Genomic DNA, 20,353 nt, shown 5'->3' with positions numbered 1-20,353 from the left:
GTTCACTTCACATACAATAAGACCACAATCCACAACCATCCTCAACCCACCATGCGAAGAAACTGGAACAAAATCACCATCGACCAGATCTCCTCATCGCTTCTTCAAAACCCTCCTGTCCACTCCTCAAACCCCGACCAAGCAGCCATTAACCTCACCCAATGGATATCCAACAGCGCCGACATCCTAGCACCGTTGAAAAAACGTCAAAGCAAACCAGGCAACAAAAACGCCTCCTGGTTCAACGATGATCTTAAGAAATCGAAGAAACACTGTCGCTCCCTCGAGAAGGCCTGGAAAAAAGACCCAAACACCAGCACCAGGGACGCCTTCAAAAACGCCACCCGCTTACACCACCAACTAATCCGCTCTGCCAAGAAAGCCGCATTCAAAGACCGTCTAGATAACAACGCCCACAACAGCAAGGAATTATTCAACATCGTCAAAGAATTTACCAACCCTTCAGCCAACTCCAACGACATCACTCCCTCTCAAGCCCTCTGCGACTCCCTAGCTTCCTTCTTCCACGACAAAATTGCAGACATCCACAACAGCTTCTACTACCAACCCTGAGACCAACCCACCCAACCTTCTGCCGCACCCTCACCCCCCTTGAACATCCTCAATGACTGGAACCCCATCTCCACTGAGGACACCATCCGCCTGATGAACTCCATCCACTCAGGATCCCCAACTGACCCATGCCCTCACCACATCTTCAACAAAGCAGACTCCATCATAGCTCCACACCTCCGAGACGTCATCAACTGCTCCCTCTACTCCGCCACCTTCCTGGAAAGCTGGAAACACGCAGAACTCAGCGCCCTTCTGAAAAAACCCACAGCTGACCCCACCGAACTCAAAAACTACCGCCCCATCTCGCTTCTTCCATTCCCGGCCAAAGTCATTGAGAAAGCTGTCAACAACCAACTCGCCTCCTTCCTCGAAACCAACAAATCCCTCGACCCCCCACAGTCCGGCTTCCGAGCCAAACACAGCACTGAGACCGCCCTCATCGCAGCAACAGACGACATCCGAACTCTACTAGACAATGGAGACACAGTCGCCCTCATCCTCCTCGACCTCTCCGCTGCCTTCGACACAGTCTGCCATAGCACCCTTCTACAGCGCCTCAGTAACGTAGGAATCCAAGGAAAAGCACTGGAATGGATCACCTCGTTCCTCACCGGAAGAACCCAGAGAGTCCGCCTCCCACCATTCAAGTCAGAGGCCTCTGAAGTCATCTGCGGCGTGCCACAAGGATCGTCACTCAGCCCCACCCTCTTCAACGTATACATGAGCCCCCTTGCGGCCATCGCTCGCCAACACAATCTCAACATCATCTCCTACGCGGATGACACTCAACTGATCCTATCACTCACCAAAGACCCTAACACCGCCAAAACCAACTTACACGAAGGAATGAAAGAAGTAGCCGAGTGGATGAAGCACAGCCGTCTGAAACTGAACTCAGACAAAACAGAAGTCCTCATCCTAGGCACCTCCCCCTCCGCCTGGGATGACTCTTGGTGGCCAGAAGCCCTTGGAAAAGCACCCATCCCGACGGACCACGCACGGAACCTGGGCGTCATCTTGGACTCCTCACTCTCGATGACCAGACAAGTCAACGCCGTTTCATCATCTTGCTTCAACATTCTTCGCATGCTCAAAAAAACATTTCGCTGGATCCCCACCGAAACTAGAAAAACGGTCACCCACGCACTGGTTACGAGCCGACTGGATTACGGAAACACACTATACGCCGGTACCACCGCAAAACTCCAGAAAAAACTCCAACGCATCCAGAACGCTTCAGCCAGGCTCATACTAGACATCCCGCGTAAAGAACACATCTCTGGTCACCTGAAAAACCTCCACTGGCTCCCCGTAAATAAGAGGATTACATTCCGCCTCCTAACCCACGCACACAAAGCACTTTACGAACTTGGACCCGAATGCCTCAACACACGACTGTCCTTCTACACCCCCTCCCGTCAGCTACGATCCTCCAACCAAACCCTTGCCACTGTACCTCGCATCAACAAAACCACCATGGGAGGTAGATCCTTCTCCTACCTGGCGGCTAAAACCTGGAACTCACTTCCCACTCACCTTCGCCTTACTCAGAACCACCTAGCATTCAGAAAACAACTTAAAACTTGGATATTCGACAAATAATTCCCCACCCTTCCTCTAGCGCCTTGAGACCCTATGGGTATGTAGCGCGCTATATAAATCTCTTGACTTGACCTGACTTGACTTGCATCTATATCCCTGACCCCTACCACCCATATCACAGGCCAGGTATTTCAAGGAGGGATGGGGATGTATCTTCCTCACTGCTTCTGATATTTAACATGATTTAGCTGCATATTTTCTATGTAGCCTCGGCTCCTGCTACAGAAAATTTTAGGTGATATTAAATTTCCAACTTTTAATTTATGAACAAAGGTAATTTCTCAATGTTTTGGAAACCTGTGCTATAAAGACCAGTACCAATTTTAAAATCTGATTATGTAATACTTTGTTCAAAGAAGCACCTTTTCCCATTAAAAATGGAGACCCAGCAGCCCTAAAGGAGACCTACTGACAGGAGTCCACAAGAGGTGTTTTGTAGCAGGAGAATTCCTTTAAAGCTCACCGGGGCTGAACTGGAAGGGTCATTGCTAGAGGTGGTTTGCAGCAGAGAGTTCTTCCCATTGGGAACAGGTATTCACCATTTTGGATTTCGAGACCATGAAAACTTGGGATTGTGTTGATACCCAAGGCATGTACCTCATGAATGTTCTGAGGATTAAGTAGGTCTTCACCAGCAATGATTGCATGGTCACCCTCTAAAGTCCCATCCTACATCAACCCCAGAGTGAGGCCTTGAAAGGCTCCATAGACATCCATCACTGCTGCATTGAACAGTTCCTCCTAGCTTCAGCTGAGCTCCTGCACCACTACTCCTGATATATAACACAGAGATTGAAACCCATTTTTGGTGCAGACGAAATGCACTGAATTGAAATGTTCAATAAGGCAGAACTCTGAACAGTCACAGTGAAATCTTTCTGCTTGTAGTTTTACTCAATGTTAAAACCAATATATTTGAAGTTCCCCGGGGGTGATATACTACCCTGTGGCAAAATCATGAAATTGACCAAGTACCCATCTTAGCAGCTTCCCGTTAACATCACTGCTGTGGTGTGGGATTTTCGCCAGGTCTTTCATTCTTTTCCAAGCCATTCATATTTCCTTTTTCTGCTATCTAGGAATTCACATTTGTGTGTTCTACAGATATTACATTTTTCACATACAAGCTTTTAGGTAGACAGGTTCTGGTTGATTGACCCACCAAGTGTGATATTCAGCTCTCTGCCACCCTAATGTCACAGGTAGGCACATTAACATGTCTGGTGAAGCACTCACATAGGTAGTACGCAGTGAACAGTGGGCAGTGTGAGGGGTGGTAATGGTGAGCTCGCTTTAACAGAAATTGGGACATGGTAGAGCCATGAGTGATGCCCATGCAATCATGATACCAATAGGAAGCACTCTTTATATACCATACCAGTGTCTTCAGCTTACAAACTTGTTCACAAATCTGTGACTTGAGGAATGGAGGGGGGCTCTGCTGTTCTACATGTTGGCGATGCACTGATCCAGCTTTAGGGTAGCCATCATCACAGACAGAATGAGAATCTTTTCAAGAGAGGATAGGAAAGTGAGAAATGTGACATGTCTTAATAACATTGCGTTCCAGGCCCTGCGAGCCAACAATCTTTCCACTGTTCACTTTGGAGGTCACATGCACATGGGTATTCCCTTCTTTTAACACCCAGAAGGTATTATGCTTTATATGTATTAAAATGTAAATGACTGTTTTACGAACTGTGTATTTTTACCCACCATACTGTGGACATGTCAAGAGTATGCTAGAAATCCATAAGAAAGACTCAGGGTGGATGTTTTTAACTTACACATCTGACAACCTCTAGAAAAGCTGGAGAACAACTCTATCTAAAACATTTTCTGTTCCTTGCTCATGCTAATGCGATGCATACCCAGAAGGCATTACTTACGTTTACTCCGTCCATCTTGCTCTTCTGATTGTCCACCACTCTTAGGGTGATGGATGGCGGGATGGAGCCTTCAGGTCCACAGGCGGTGACCAGGATACCCCTGCTAGACTCAGCAATCATTCCAGAATGTTTTCCAATAGTCAGCGCCGTCTGAAGGTTGTCACCTGTGGAACATACACAACCTTAATCTATTAAATACCACATGTTGATACTTAAATATCAACAGCAAACACTAAAATGACATGTTTAGGAACGTGGCCGCACAGATTTAATTTCAAATTCAACATAGCATGTCCAGTCATGTCTAAACAGGACTAGCAACTATGCACTCTTGACGTCAAACAAGAACAGTCTAACAAGGGGACAGTCTAATTATGTAGCAGGGGGGTCGAAGGCACACGAAATTACAATGGGTGAAGGCAAATGTAAATCCATCAATAGGACAATGTTTACACAGCTATGAAATAAAATAGAAGGTGAAAGAAAAAGAGAGCATACAAATATCATAAAAGAAGTAATATATCATATCAAGACATATCTGGAAACCCAAAAGTGTCAATTTGGATACAAGGGTAGTTATTCAGTCTCACCCACAACTGGGGCCTTAGGATCATCTGATGGATTGCAAAGTAGATAAGACCAATTGGATCCCCAAATATCCTGAAGTCTAGATGTAGGTGGGTGCAGAGAGATAAACCTCTCCATTTGTAGCGGGACACAATTCCTCACCCGGCTGTCTACAGTTGTTACTGTTGATGCTGTATTACTAGTTGTACCAAAGCGACTTTGGGTGCTCGATCTACCATAATATGAGCGCTTGTGATCCTAACTTCCTCTGTCTACAAGAGCATTTGCAAGACGATCCATAACAGTTTCTTGTTCTCCGTCATTGTTTGATTAATTTTAAAATAATTACTGCACGAATAAGAATCCACTCTACCGCTAGTGGTTATTTTCAGATCAATTTTATCTCTATGAATGTTGACAAGGTAGAGATTTTGCCTCAAATGGTTTCTCTCTCTGGATAGGAGGATTACTGCAATATGTACTGGTTCTCCAGTAAAATAGACCACACACTGATTGTCACAAGTGTGGGTATGAGCATGCGCCTGAGGCAGAATGGGATTCTTGTGTGCCTGCAACAAATGGTAAGTAACACAGGTAGAATACATGATTGCAGATCCTGTGGATCTTTTTTATCACACCTGATGAACCTAATATAGTGATTACTGCTGTGGAATAAATGAGTTGCCTGAATGAATGGCTCTTTACATCATGTGTCATTTTGTTTTCCAGAACAACTCGTTGATATCAGAACTGTAAGTATCGCGGTTCAGCAAGCGCTATATCGGTGCACTCTAGCCTGTGCATGCATTACTTTTTCACCAGTCCTGAAGAAAGCCTTGCTACAATGCACGAAAAGGGTGAAACATGTAGACCTTGCCACTGATACACCACTAATGTCTTCGACCAAAAAAGCCATAGAAGACATCCACCAACTTTGTTTTTAATCTTGTCCTATGACCCCACCAATAAACCATTTTAAGGAATCACAGAGGCAATCTTAAAAATCAATTTCACCTGTCACTCACCTTGTACCATAAAAAATCCCACTCTGTTGTAAATCAGGCGTCACAGCACACCCGAGAGGTGGGAAACTGATGAAGCATGCCACCAATTAGGTTGGAGGTGAGGGTTCTTAAAAAGGAAACACTTCATTTTTTTTCCACATTTAGCAGAAATCCTTCCCAGGAATAACTCCTACTTTGTTGTTTGTGTATATCTCTAAGGGACCAGGAATAGTTCCTACCCTTTCTCTCTTTGTGTCTGAGTGGAAAGATAGCCAGGTATTTAACGAAGTCTGTACCCCAACTGATAGGGTGTTCTAGGCTAACCTGTGTTGTACTCTCAGTTATTGGGAAAAGGTTTGACTTAGACCAATTAAGACAAATACCAGAACATGTCCTAAATCTGATGATCTCACTATCATCTGCACACCTGGACAGCAAGAAGTATCCATGATGAAAGCTAAGGCCTTCATGCAGGTGCTTTTCTTGGATCTGCCTAAACTAAGGATCCATGGTGAATATAAATAATATAGGCGAAGGGGGCATTCCTGCTACGTACCTCACGCTAATGAGAATGTGTCTGATGTGAGGCCATTGTCAGAAATACCTGCCATCGGACGTGCATATAAGGGCGAGATGATTGTTGGGTATACCATAATCGTTGCAGGGTCTCGAACAAAAATGTCTGTTCCAGGGATTCAAACCCCTTTTCGGTGTGAAGCATTGTTACTGTTGCTCTAACCTCAGGGTTGATTTGATTGATCACCACAATACCAATGCAGAGATTTGATGTTGTGGATTTATGGGGGACAAATTTCGACTGTACAGGAGCAACTATGCTCCAGCAGGAGGGAAATCTGGATGGCAATTACTTTAGGAAGAATCTTGATATCACTGTTTCTTAATGAGAGGGGTCTATAAGAGGCACATATGGTGGGTTCTTCTCCAGGAGTAGTGAGGAGAAAGGCGATGACTTTCTGCATCAAGGGAGTAATTCCCTGTTTCAAAGTGCCTCTGCATATACCTCAATAAAGTGGGAGCAAAAATATGTTGGTACGCTTATTAAAAAAAATGCAGGGACCCCACTGTGCCCGGGGCTTTATCTCCAGCAAGTAAATCAATGGCGTCAATAACCTTCTCAGAGGAGATTGGTTGACTCAGAAACTGTTGATGGTATTCCTCAAGCCACACCCGTGCTACTTTGTTTAGGTAGTTAGTAATATCTTCCAGGGGCCCAGCACCCCCAGGAGCATGAAGACAGGAGTAATAATGTACAAATTCAGATGGGCTATCTTCAATGTTAGTGAGAACTGTTGCATCCCCACCCTCCAATCTATCAATATGGGGTCCAGCTCTCTCTCTCTCTTTCCTAAACAGTCAAGCCAATGTTCTGCCAGGTCTCTCCCTTTGACTGTACTGTCCTGTCACAACTTCAAGAGCCTCCAAGCTAGCCCTGAGATGTACAAACTCCCTACGAATGTCTTTCCACACCCCTGCATGCTTCACTATTGCCTGCCCTCAGATCTAGGTCATATGGGCCTCCCATATTGTAGCATATGTGGGTACTGCACCAACATTAATCTGAAAATAACCTAAAATTGCAGATCTAAGTTCACCTTTAAATAGTGGTTCCAACGGAGAGGAGGCCTTATATCACCAGTATGGGTGACAAAACCTGGAGCGAGGGAGGGCAAATTGTAACACACTGGTAAGTGATCTGAAAGAGTGTAGGGTAACTGTTAGGCCACTGATACAGAAGTGGCAATTGCTGGAGTGGCCAGACAATAATCAAGTCTTGAGGATAACTTGAAATGTGGAATTGGAAGTGAAGTCCTTTACTGCTCGATGTGCCTAATGCCACAGTTCTGCCAACCTATATAGATTAATGGTATCATGAGTACTTTCACTGCCTGAGTGTGGTATTTGCAGGGGTACCAGAAAAGTCCCATTGTGCATCCAGCACTACATGTAGGTTAGTCCCCATATCATGGCATCTCTGCGAGAGTTGTGCAGTTTGGAGAATACATCTAGAAAAAGTTGAGGGTCATCAATATTTGGTGTGTATGTATTTAAGTAAGTAGACTTTTTCTAGGGTGCCCCTAGAATAACAAATCTGCAAACGCAGTCTCCATAGATCTGATTACGTTTAAAGGTTATGTGATGACGTACGAAAATACACACTCCTCTGGAATAAGTAGTAAATGAAGAGAAGTAGCAGTGAGGGATCACTTTTGGCCAAAAGAAGATGGGCACTTGGGTGCCAGGTGTGTCTCTTCCAGGAAACCACATTGATCTTGTGGTGGGCCAGGTATGTCAATATGCTGCTAGCTTTGTGATGGTCATTAGGACCTCTCAAATTCCAAGTGAATCATTTAAGAGTAAGCCTACTACAAGTCATACATCAAATAGGAACATAAAGTAAACAAACTAGTGTGTGAAATCCAGATGGCAAAGAATCATACGTTAATAGCCATAGAGCACGGATGACAGTGAATCAACTGACATGACAACACCTTAACACAGCCCACCCACACTGAGAACCCCCAAATTCAGTGCTACTTTGCAGAAGCCAAGAACCCATGAGCAAAACAAAAGCCAACAAAGGGCGAGAAATAGCTTCTAGGCAAGTCTAAGTGAAAGAACATAATAGCAGTTTAAGTTACCAGGAGTGTAGTGCTGCTACCAGTAAAGCATGAAAATCACAAGATAAGGAGAGTATGAACATCCTAACCAGTTCCCTACAAGAAGTTACCACAAAGGGGATGCCACACACATCTTAGAAGAGGGAAGGAGAGGATCAGTTCAGCTTGGAAATTCAGGCTTCCTCAGTGTTGGCCTGCCTCCATCCGCCAGGACAGTCACCTCCAGCAGAACCAGTTATTGATGCAAGTGCGGCCCTAGAATCAGATCACGTTGAGTCGAATTTGAGGATATCAGGGCATGTTGGAAGGTAAGGACCCTGCCATCAAGTTCCATTTTAGTCATGCTGGATATGACTTACCATAGCAAGTGAAAGGAAAGCACGGTTACCATGGTAAACAGCCTAACATGAGTCACATGTATACTTCCTTTCTATTGGAACGAAAATAGGCACGCCCTCTGAGCACGCTCTGACTGGCCACTGAGGCGGTGACACATCTTGCCACGCCCAGACCAGGAAGTGCCGAACAGGTTACTTTACCGGCATCATCGAGGCACCGATCATTCACCGGGGCTTCGAGCGCAGTAACCAAGTAGGTTTACCGCCAGATGACCGCATACTGAAAGTAAGTACATATTCACCCCTAATGGGCACAGCGCGGTACGTTTCCAGTGCATCCGAGCTCCACGACTTGGTTGACTTCGCGAACACTTTATCTGATCCCCATGTACTTACCCTTATTTCCAATCTATTAGGTGAAGTACAATTGCCGTCTTGGTAAATCCGGAGCCCATGAAGTGACATTCACCGCTCTGAGTGTAAGCATCGCTTTAATGGACACTTTGTATTTTTCATTTTCTCTCATGTCACCCAGTAATGAAACTAGCATACAATACTCCTGTCTGCTAGTCATATGTCAATCGGACGCACAGGTTTCCTGTACTGATACGCTTTGCGTCTGTTATACTCACCAACAGCCATACACTTTTGTCACGGTGAACAAGCACTCTGTATTCCAACCACCAAATTCAATAAGTCGCGTACCTCACAGATTCAGTCTCTCATGATGGTACCCACTTAAGCGCGATCTTTTAATCAACACTAAAAGTTCATCATGAACTGGCACTGCCTGTATGATAATAAAAAAAAAGTTTAACCACTTGATGGGAGTGACCACAAGAAGCACTTTCTATGTTTTGTGTACACCCTTGTTGTGTCTTCCCTAGTACGTAATCCCAACCCGTTTCTCCTTCTCTCTCTTACAGGTTTTTTCCTGAATCCAGGATTTAATACACTTTTTTACATTTAGACCCTTGTTTGTGGTCTTCAAATTGCACGTGGGCTGGGCGCACCTTAGCGTGTGCTTACCACCCCGTGTAACTTTCATGGTCCTGACGAAAACCAGAGAATTTTTGTAATGGTTGAAACATGTAGACCTAGTTTACTTTATAATTTTGCACATAGTACACTTTGCTATTTTTAATAATTTTAAAGTATCACACTTCTCGAGACACCAAAGCCTTCCTAACTAGGCATAGGTGCCACCTTGGTTTTATAAGGGTTCAGATGCTCAAGAATAAAGTCTTGAACGGAGTAGTACTGGCCCTTTTTAATATACCCTCTCACAGTAATTGTAAGCACATATAAAAAAGAAACAATATCCCGCTCCACTGTAGTCAGGTGTCGCAGCACACCCTATAGGCACTCGGCCTATGGGGTGGGACCCCAATGATGAAGCATGTCACCAACCAGGTTGGTGAGTGAGGGGTCTTCTTAAAGGACAAGCACTGTCCGGTAAACTGATTGGGGCATATGGTGCTAACCTAGATATATACGGTAGGACATAGCTAATTGCTGTTTTCCTCTCCTCCGGGGGGCACTCCTTCTTTGTTGTTACTACTAAACCCGGGGACCAGGAGTTCCCACCTCACATATATATTTTTTGTAATTTCCCTTACTCTCCCTTTTGTTATATACATGGATATGACTTACCCCACGCCACTGTACATTTGGTGCAGGGGTCCTGGACTGCATCAGTAAAGTCAGGAAAGATTATTAAAATTGCAGAACCTTGATGGTGAAGTGGTCCTTTCTCATGAGCTAATAGCAGAGCAGTATGTCAGTCATGGAAGTTGAGAAGTCTGGCTATGATCGGCCGGAGCGGTGTCCCTGGAGAGGGACCGGGAACAAGTGAACTACAAGTTCATTCCACAAGACACACCTCAGAGAAATCTTTAATACTGAAGAGAAATGTATGCAGGGATTCCAAAAAGGCTGTCATCTCGTCGCTATTTGTAGATTCAGCAATGGCCACAATGCAGACATCATTGGATCTGGTGCGCTCTCCAAGGTCCTCATTCTTCACAGCAGTGGTCAGAAAGAGCTTTTCTAGATTGGTGACCTTTGCTTTAGTAGCACCTGTGTCAGCCTCAAGATCAAAGATCCTATATTCGGCTTCATCAAGTCAAGCATCAGTGGACTGTTAGCTGGTTTTGAGTTCCAGCAGGATGTTCGCTAATGAGTCCCCAGGTGCTTTGCCCTTAGCACCTAACAGGTGATCAGCAGTGCATGTGGATGATTCAGTATGGTGTGTGTTTTTTAATCAATGCAGTATTTCTCCTGCTTTAGGTCCCCTTGCTCATCACAATCAGTAAAACAGCATGAGAAAGGAATGGAGAGAGCAGCAGGGAAAGCCCATCCGCAACTCCACAGCAGAGTTTAGAGAGATCACAGGTACCAAATATGAAGTAAAGCTGGCCTTTCCAAGGCTGTTTGTGTCTACAATGTCAGTGAAAGGCAGGCATGTGCTCTTACTGGAGGGTGATGAAAACGATTTATAAGGTCCTGCGGTGGGCTCAAAGGGAGTGCTGTTCATCCAACACTTATTCTCTGTGAGGGCCGCAAATGACTCAAGCATGAGGGGAGGAGGCAGAGTCTAAGGGTTGCTGCTGGGTTCCGTCTGCAGTGCATCACAGATCACTCCACCCAGCCCACTCCTACCTTCCTCCCCATGGTCCAGGGAAGCACAGCACATGTGTTGCAGGACCCAAGGTGGGGAGACACCCAAGGGGACACTGTTGGTTTTGCCCACCCAATACGGCAGGCAGGTAAGGGAGCCGACCTCAGGATCACAGCAGCTCATGTTGCTGCTTGGTTTCTGATGCGTATGTTCCAGGAACAGTGCTGTGCAGTCCCCGGGGTCCTGGAGGGGTGCAAGACATCCTTCCCAGAGAGCCGAGGGGACCTTAGAATGTTGATTGGCTCCCCGGTGCTCAGGAGTCCCCTTGCGGAGCAAAACTCTGAGCTAGGCTGCCTTCTTAGTTGCCTATGTGGCCATGTCTCCATCCAATGCAGAAGTTATTGGCACATCATTGTTTGCACTTCATAGACCATAGAGAGAGATAAAAAAATAAACTCGACTGTGTCTGTTTACTTTGATTTAATTTGTTTTGATTTGCCCATATTAACAACACACTTTTATTTTTGTAGCAGAACTCCACTTTTGTACTGCAATTACTTGTTGAACGGGACATGTGCAGTGTAGTTATTACAATAGTTGAGGACCACCATTGCAGATTTTATTTTTTGTTAAAAAATCAAGTATTTTTATACATCACTCTGACAGAGTGGAACCTATCATAGACATTGTGTAACATAATTCATGTTTGTACTGCAGAATGACTGTAACATTTACATTGTCTTAAGATTTTTTTTAATTCTAAGTGACGTTTTATTGTTTATAAATAAAACTTCTATAACAAATACTTATGATTGATAGTTGGTCTTAGTTACGTGAACATGGTAAATCCATTTAAAAGATAATCACATTGAAGGCTTACAACTATTACTTGGATAAATTAGTTTTAGATATTTGACTAGATGCTTATCTTGTGAGGGTGAACAAGTTAAGCTTCTTGCTGCACTCTTTAATAGAGGTTTCAGAAATCCTCACCCGTGTGTGACCCATGTGAACAGCATGCACTGAGATGCAGTGGTAATCTTACATACCTGTCACCATTACTGTCCTGAATCTAGCTTCCAAGAGTTCCTCCAACACTGGCTTCGTCTCTGGCTTCAGCTGGTTTTCCATCACCAGCAGCCCAAGAAATTCCAAGTTAGATTCAACATCTTCCCTTCAAGCAAAAGAAAAAGGCAAACGATACAGTAAAGCAACCAATGTAAGAATGCCCCCCCCCCATCTTTATGTTCTTTCAAGTCAATCTGTGGATCTGATCTTCCAATCTGTCTTCAGGATCCAATCCCACTGCCAGCCCTTCAAATCCTCTTATTTTTACCCTAAGCACAACAATCAATGCACAGTTATTACCCTATTTGGTATTCCTCTTAAATCTTTCTCTTGCTATGGTCACATTCTTACGTCTCTCCAAACATACTCAAAAATGCATTCATTATTACCATTTTAAACATATTTTTCACTTCTGATCCAAGACAAAGTTTTAGTCTAGGGGATGATAGTAGCCCCTTTAAGCATACCCTGGGAGAAGCATACTGCTACATGGGTAGAACTTCTGAGCCTCTGGGCAACATTTCAATGGGCAGATGATCCATCAGTCTTGGAACAATCTCACGAGTCAGTGTTTATAAGTGTCTTCAGTTATTAGACTTCAGGACATTGCCCAAGGAATGTATTGTCTCCAGATATAATGAAATCTCATCAGCATCCAAAGATACTGTGTCTGCTTTACCAGTTCCTCTTCCCCACCTACAAATCTTTCCTATTGAATACATTTCAAGGGTTCCTCTTAAGTATTCAATATTACCCGGGACAGTAGTCCCTGGCAGTATCCATCTACTTGGCCGCATTCTCAATGTAATCTTAAATCTAACTCCGGTGATCCTGAATCTGTCAATTAACTACAAATTATTTCCCTTTAGGAGATCAATACTAGCTCAGAGTTATTGAATATATTTTGGCTGTTAAACACTGCTATACACTGATTTGGTATTTGGACACTTACAATACACCCCTTCCAGATACTCCATTGGTATCTATTTGGAATCACATTTTAGGAGTTGTAAAAACTAAGAAATTAGGTTACAAATTAGAAAAAGCCATACAAAATATGAACCTTCCAGGCACTCAGAAAGCACCCTGAGATGGTTTAGTTTACGGTGTTGTTCTATACAAGCTTTCCCATTCAGTCATGCACTCACATAGACCTAACATGTTTTTGTAATCCTGAGTCTGCAGCCAGAAGCTGACCATGTGTCACACTAAAAGATGGTCTTGTGGAGCAAGTTAAAAAATGATAGTCATATCAAAGGCCACTACATACTAATCTAGCATGGTTTCCAATTACTGTAATGCGATCATCTCAGCAGAGCAGCTGCTTTTCCTTGCTGACGTTTGACAATTCCATCAGGAAAGAGTTACCTCCTCTTCTTGAAAGGGCTCGTGGGATGGAGGCTCAATCTCTTACCTTACTAAACTGCGCAGTTCAGATGGCGTCTGTGATGGCATAGGCTTGTACGCCAATCCAATGACCCGAAATCCTTGCATGGTGTAGATCTGGAGTTCACTTGAAAAGTTGGAAGGGACTGTTCAAAGAAACAATATCACAAATCAACATTCTGTTACATCACAAGAACTCACATTTGCACAATTTCATTCAGTCACAAGACAACACATATTTAGGCTTAGATGGAGAGCGCTTTAGTAAATTCTATTATTTAACCACAAGAAGGCAATTGTGTTGGGGAAAAACGGTGTTTGGTGAAAAAACAGGTAACATTTTTTCAGGTGATTTTACCAGTTATTTACAGCGACTTGGACCAGATGTACCAAGAATCAATTTGTAAAAAAATGGTTTTCAATTATGCACTGACATTGTGCAAATTGATTCTAATTCTGCAAATAAACCCCTGTCCTTAGGTTTTGAAAATTCCCTTTGGAGTGGGTCACAATCTGAACTATCTCATGAAAACTAATAACTATCAATTGAGTGGTTGCACATTGTGACTCACACAGATTGGATGTTGGACTGCTGGGGTCAGCAGTTCACCATATCTGTGATTGCCTTTAAATAAGGTAGACTTTTATTTTTTTTAAATGCGGTCAAGTCAAGTCTAAAAAAAAAAATAATTCTTTATTCGGCCACATTTTTTATCATAAAAGCAAAGATACACAAACCATGATTAAAAGACTAAAAAACACATACATTTCATCATACAGAACAAATCTAAATACTCATATGCGTTAGTCTCACATTGGACTTTAAAACTCCCAGATATTGGTTTGCCCATACGAAATAAATAACTATGGATTTGTTGCCCTTATTAATTTCTATACAATATTTATCACGTCTTCATAAAACCGTGGACGCTCTGCTACACCGCAATGCCCATGCTAAAAAACTCGCCACCCTAGAAAATATCGTAGGTGAAGAGAGAATTTGCAGGTATATCAAAGCAGGCCTCACTTGTTCAAAATGGCAATGTTTAAAAAACGATAAAATATATCTACTATGAAGATAATCATAAAAGTCACAAAAAAAGATAACATGTAAAAAGTCTTGTTCTGTAAAATAATCACAGGAACAGGGCTTTCGGGACCCTAGTTTAGAAAAGCCCTTTGGAAACGTAAGACACCAGTGAATCTTATTAAAAGAAAGCAATGATGTGGGTTATTTACATAGGACCAGGAAGGTTGCTCTATGGGCCCAGAGATAATTAATGTGTAACGTCTTATTGTTGGTTTTTTAAGACTGCCACCCTCCATTCATGCGGTCTGTGTTATTTAAAAGAAACAGGGATTGGTTTAAAAAGTTATGTTATGTTATGTTATACTTTTATTTGTATAGCGCACGGCTACTCAGAGAGAGTGTCCCGGCGCTTTATACAGGCAGCTCAACGTTAGCAAACATAACAGCATAAAACAGAGACAAAAGAAAAGAAAAAACAGCCTAAAGGTTAAAAAGCCAGGTCTTGAGGCTCTTCCTAAACAGGAGCAAATTGGGAGTACTACGTAAAGCCAAAGGTAAAGAGTTCCACAGCTGGGGGGCCCTGACACTAAAGGAACGACCCCCGGTGCGGGCCTTCCTCACTCGAGGGACCACGGCCGTGAACAGAGATTCCGACCGAAGTGAACGAACCGGGCGATAAAAGGCAAGCCTTCGCTGCAGATACCTTGCTCCCGAGCCAAAAAGTGCTTTATGCACCAAAGTCAGAGTTTTAAACATAATCCGCTTCCGGATAGGCAGCCAGTGAAGCGACTGTACCAGCCCGGATATTCTCGCTCGCCTATGAAGGCCAAAGATGGCGCGAGCCGCGGAGTTCTGCACCACCTGCAGCCGCTGAACCAGATAGTCCGGAAGCCCTAAATAAAGGGCATTGGCATAGTCCAATCTAGAGCCTATTAAGGCTTGAACAGTGATCTTTCTATGCTCTTCTGTAAGCAGAGGTAGAAACTTACGGAGCATCTTCAAGATACCAAAACAAGTGCCCGTCAGACCAAGAATGTGAGATCTTAGCGTGTAAAGTAAAGTTCATTTTCTTTTAAACAGTCTGTAGACCACTACATTTTGCCCAAATTTAGTTTTCAAAAATTGGAAGGGGTCCCCTTTTGTGAATGAGGTACACACATCCTTTGAGGTGTCTGTAACCTTTTAGTAACTGGAATTGCAGTTGCAAAACATTAATACATCTTAAATTTAATTGAAATTTGTAAGGGACTCGTCAAACACGTCCCTTCCAAATTGCGATTCAAAGTCCACATCCAAACCATTTCTAAATACATTTTATGGCAGGGTAAGTGTTGGCGGAGACCTTCTCTGCAGAGACACCCTAAACCTTTTTGCAGTCCCTTCCTTTTGCTGAAACCGTTTTTTGTTGGCTTTCAGACTCTCTGCAGCTTACCACTGCTAACCAGTGCTAAAGTGCTTGTGTCTCTCCCTAAATCATGGTAAAATCAGCCTACATCTGAATGGTAAATTTAAATTACATGTACATACCTAGTATATGATGCAACATGTACCCAGGGTCTGTAAAATTAAATGTTACTACAAGGCGAACAAAGAAAACACAAGGAGATGATGGACGGAGTGCTGAAACTTTTCAGACACTCACCCCCTCCCTGGACCGGAAACAAGCATCCTGGGACCCGTTTCCGGATAAAACCCCTCATCAGCCAGGCTAGCTTAAATCCAGTGGCAAAGTGAGCAAAGGACTCACATCTGGGCATACCCTGACAACTTAGGGCGGAGTGCTAAAACTTTTCAGACACTCCTCCCCAGTCACAGATCTGGGTTGAATCCATCATCATTCTTTAGCTCACTTTGCCAACCCAGTTTTGGACCAAGCCATATGCATATCACTCTTGACCCTGTGCCTCATGGGGACAGTCCAGCCCAAACTGCCGGGCCTGCCCTCCTTGGACCGGAAACAAGCATCCTGGGACAGGTTTAGGGGCAACACCACCCATCAGCCAGGCTAGCTTGAATCCAGTGGCAAAGAGAGAAAGGTGAGCAAAAAAATGATGGATTAGGGAGAATGTTTGATTTGCTCTTCTATCCGTCCATTATCTGTGTGTCTTTTGCTACTGGGCCAGCAGCATTCATTGTGCTTGCCACTTAAGTAGCACTTGAAAACATATCTCCGGTCTAACACTGTTGGGTGTTAGTGGTGTTAATACATTCATGAGAACTACAATATCCTGGAGTGTGGCATCCTTTTGTGTAATGATAATTACTACAGGCCTGATTCCACCCATGGTTGTCTACGCCGGCTGGGAGTGCATTGGGAGCTGGAGTTGCTTTGGTTTGAGAGAGGTACAGAGGTGGGGGGATAATCCAACCATGTAAATGCATCGGCGTAGTAATGAGAAATAATCCTGCCTGTGAGGATGGTCATGCAATAACTGACGGGGAACAAGATAGAAATGCATTTAATTGATAAGTTTGATGCACAGTGTCACCCATTTGGTAAGATGACAGTCTTTAATGCATTATAGTTTAAGTACTTCAGGAAAGTAAGGTTTGAATTGGTTGGGTATGAAAATATTAACATACATATTGTAATATATTAAAGCGGCTAAACTTCCAGAGATAAGCACCTTTTGATGCATTTTTCCACTTTAAAAGCATTTAGCACTATTGTGGGGTAAATGGAGCAAATACACATCAGAAATATAATGTGGACGAAATATTACATAATGGAAAATCATAGTCTGTTAGTTATGTTCATGCATTCACTGGGTGTAAGGAGTTAAATAGGACGCTACCATTCACAGCGGGTCATATGATCAAGGTTGTGTAAATGCAGTTGAAACGCATCATGGGCAATGCATTATGCACAATAAAATTAAATGGACTAAAAACAACAATAATAGATATTTGCAACACGTGCCGGTTTTGAAGTGTCTTCAAATTGAGATTGTTACTAGATTTGCTCACTTCAAATGTCTGCTTTTCTATCAAAGTATTTAAGCATAGGATTAACACAGTGCTATCCACGCCGAAATAGAAAGGGACAAAGTCTTTTACCATTTCAAAAGCAAAGTCTTTAAGCATAGGAATTGCACGGTGCTATCCATGCCAAGCTGTTAAATGACAAAAGCCTTTTACCACTCCAGGCACAGTATTACAGCTTTGGATTGGTAAAATACCATCCGAGCCAACCTGAAATGAATAAAAGCAACCCCTGACACATGATTTGCTGTCAATATAGCATTTCAGAGAGGTTTAGCTTTTTCCAGACACAAGGGAGCACCCAGTGTAAGTCAAAAGAATACCCTTGCAGGCAAAAGAGTGACGCATAAATTATGCAAAAAAGAAGAAGAGAACTCTGGGTAGTTCTCAAGTTTAGGTGACAGGCAGCTACTGTATAGAGCACCCTCAACACCAGTGACACTCTAGATTTGCTCACCTCAAATGTCTGTTTTTCTATTAAAGTTTTTAAGCATAGGATTAGCACAGTGCTATCCATGCCGAGATAGAAATGGGTCTTTAAGCTTGAGGGTGCTCTATACAGAAGCTGCTTCCACCTAAACCTGAGAACTACCCAGAGTTCTCTTCTTCTTTTTTTGCAATATGTATATATATATATATATGTATGAAGAAAGCAGTCCTTATTCCGTCTATGAACGGCGGAACCTAGTAGGTCTGGACCTCCGAAACCTCACACAGTACAGCGAAATGCAACCAAGAAACAATCACTCCTCAAGTGACTTTGCAGGAAGACGGTTTATTCAATTTAAGATGACGCGTTTCACTCCACTAGGGAGCTTGTTCACATAGCGCGCCCAAAACTCTGAGAAACATATATAGTAGCAATAAAGGTGGGACAATACAAAAAAGTGTACGCGCCCTCTTTGCATTTCATCATGAGAATAGTGAAAAGACTAACTAACATGCAAGTGCACAAAATAATAAAGGTCAGACTAGTATTTACAAAATCATTTAGTAGTTCATATGTAAACAGTGTGATCACGAAAATCTATGAGATTTCAAACACAGAATATAAAATTCATAAGTAAAGTGTTTAAATACATTAATGAACAGTTAATTCCTTGCATAAATGTAATTTATCCTCTTATTTCATCGTGAAAAAACAAAGATTACCTTCAAAGTAAATAACGACATAGTGCCATAGAATGAAAAGAATCATGAATATTCACAGTGATTAGATGGAAACACAAAACACATGCTGTGACGTAGTGTCTATGGTCAAATATCATGAGTGATCACATTATGATGATAACAGTGATTTGTACTGTCTGCACAGAAAAAATTATAATTCAAAAAAAGAAGAAATGATGGTGTCAAAATATAAATAGAAGGGTGCACAAATAAACAATGAAAATTGTTCAATATGTAATGTATATCAATAGACCACAGCCAAGAATTTGACAGATTAAATCAATTTAGTCTCACAATGTAGATTTGCAGTCTGGGAATAGCAGTAACTAACACATAATAACCATGTACCGATTCTAAAATAGTATATAATATAGGCGGTCACCAGACTGGACTAAATCAGAAATATCGCAGCCAAGCGGCCAACCAAGAGGTGAAAACAGGATAATATAAAACAAAAGAAAATCTAAAAGATTATCCAGAACTAGAGAACATCATGAGGATTAACAAGGACCAAGTACATTGCAATAAGTAGAACAGTTCATAAAAAATTGCTCAGGTCTTCTGTTAAATTCAACCCATTGGGGGCCTTAGTATCTCAGGACAGTATAAGATGTGATTCCTTCTGCCTTAGTAGCTTCATGCGGTCCCCACCCCGGCCGGGTTGAGGTACCGAACACAGAACAGTATGTTCGAAATCTTTGAGTTTTTTGTCATGAATTGAACGAAAATGTCTTGCAACAGGGTAACTGTTGTCACTATTCACAATAGCACGAATGTGCTGAAGAATACGTTGATGTACAGGAAGCTTAGTACTTCCAATGTACTCAAGATTGCAAGTACATTTAAATTTATAAACAACGAATTCAGACCTGCAAGTGAGATATTCGCGAATGGGAATCGGTGTTGTACTGAATGCTGTGACATAATGTGTGCTATTCTTGGCAAAGGTGAAAGCACGGCAGGAGGTGCATTTAAAGAAACCTGTTCTGGTTACAAGACTCTTTTTGGTAGGCCCCTCTGGCATTGGCCTGTCGAGTGCATCATGCATGGAAGGCGCCCTTCTGAATGTTATATTTGGTGTGTTGGTAAGCAATGGCCCAAGAATGACATCAGTAAGTATTATGGGCCATTCTGTGCAAATATTGTGTCTGATCTTACGTTCCTGTGTGCTAAAGTTGGTTATGAGCCTCACAGTACATTCAGAGGTGGAAGTGTTGGGAACCTTTGGTGCTAGGAGTGAGCTGCGATCAAATGAGCAAGCTTTCTGAAGGGCTTTTTCCAAAGAATGATCGGAGTAGCCTCTATTAATGAAGCGTTGTTTGGACTCACTGAGACACATGTCAAGAGAATCTTTATCGCTGCAGATCCTGCAAATGCGTATGAATTCCCCATAGGGGATACTACTGATGGTGTGGGCAGGATGAGCACTTCGGGCATGCAAAATTGCATTACCTGCTGTGGTTTTGCGATGTAAATGGGTAT

At 42.9% G+C, this 20,353-nt stretch overlaps 1 protein-coding gene across 1 annotated transcript in view; it reads right to left on the bottom strand.

Moving 5' to 3' along the window:
• Window positions 1–20,353, bottom strand: part of LOC147684254 (putative cation-transporting ATPase 13A4) — a 356,830-nt gene that overhangs the window by 115,718 nt on the left and 220,759 nt on the right. The window contains exons 17-19 of the mRNA XM_086944652.1: window positions 13,718–13,835; window positions 12,285–12,409; window positions 4,068–4,231 (exon numbers count right to left, since the gene is read on the bottom strand). Coding sequence (XP_086800778.1) covers window positions 4,068–4,231; window positions 12,285–12,409; window positions 13,718–13,835 — 407 coding nt within the window. The remainder of the gene's footprint in view (window positions 1–4,067; window positions 4,232–12,284; window positions 12,410–13,717; window positions 13,836–20,353) is intronic.

The sequence above is a fragment of the Lissotriton vulgaris genome, chromosome 11 (assembly GCF_964263255.1).
Source record: "Lissotriton vulgaris chromosome 11, aLisVul1.2, whole genome shotgun sequence".
Lineage (NCBI taxonomy): Eukaryota > Metazoa > Chordata > Amphibia > Caudata > Salamandridae > Lissotriton > Lissotriton vulgaris.
The sequence above is the reverse complement of the archived record's forward strand: the minus strand, read 5'-3'. Positions and strand labels throughout refer to the sequence as shown.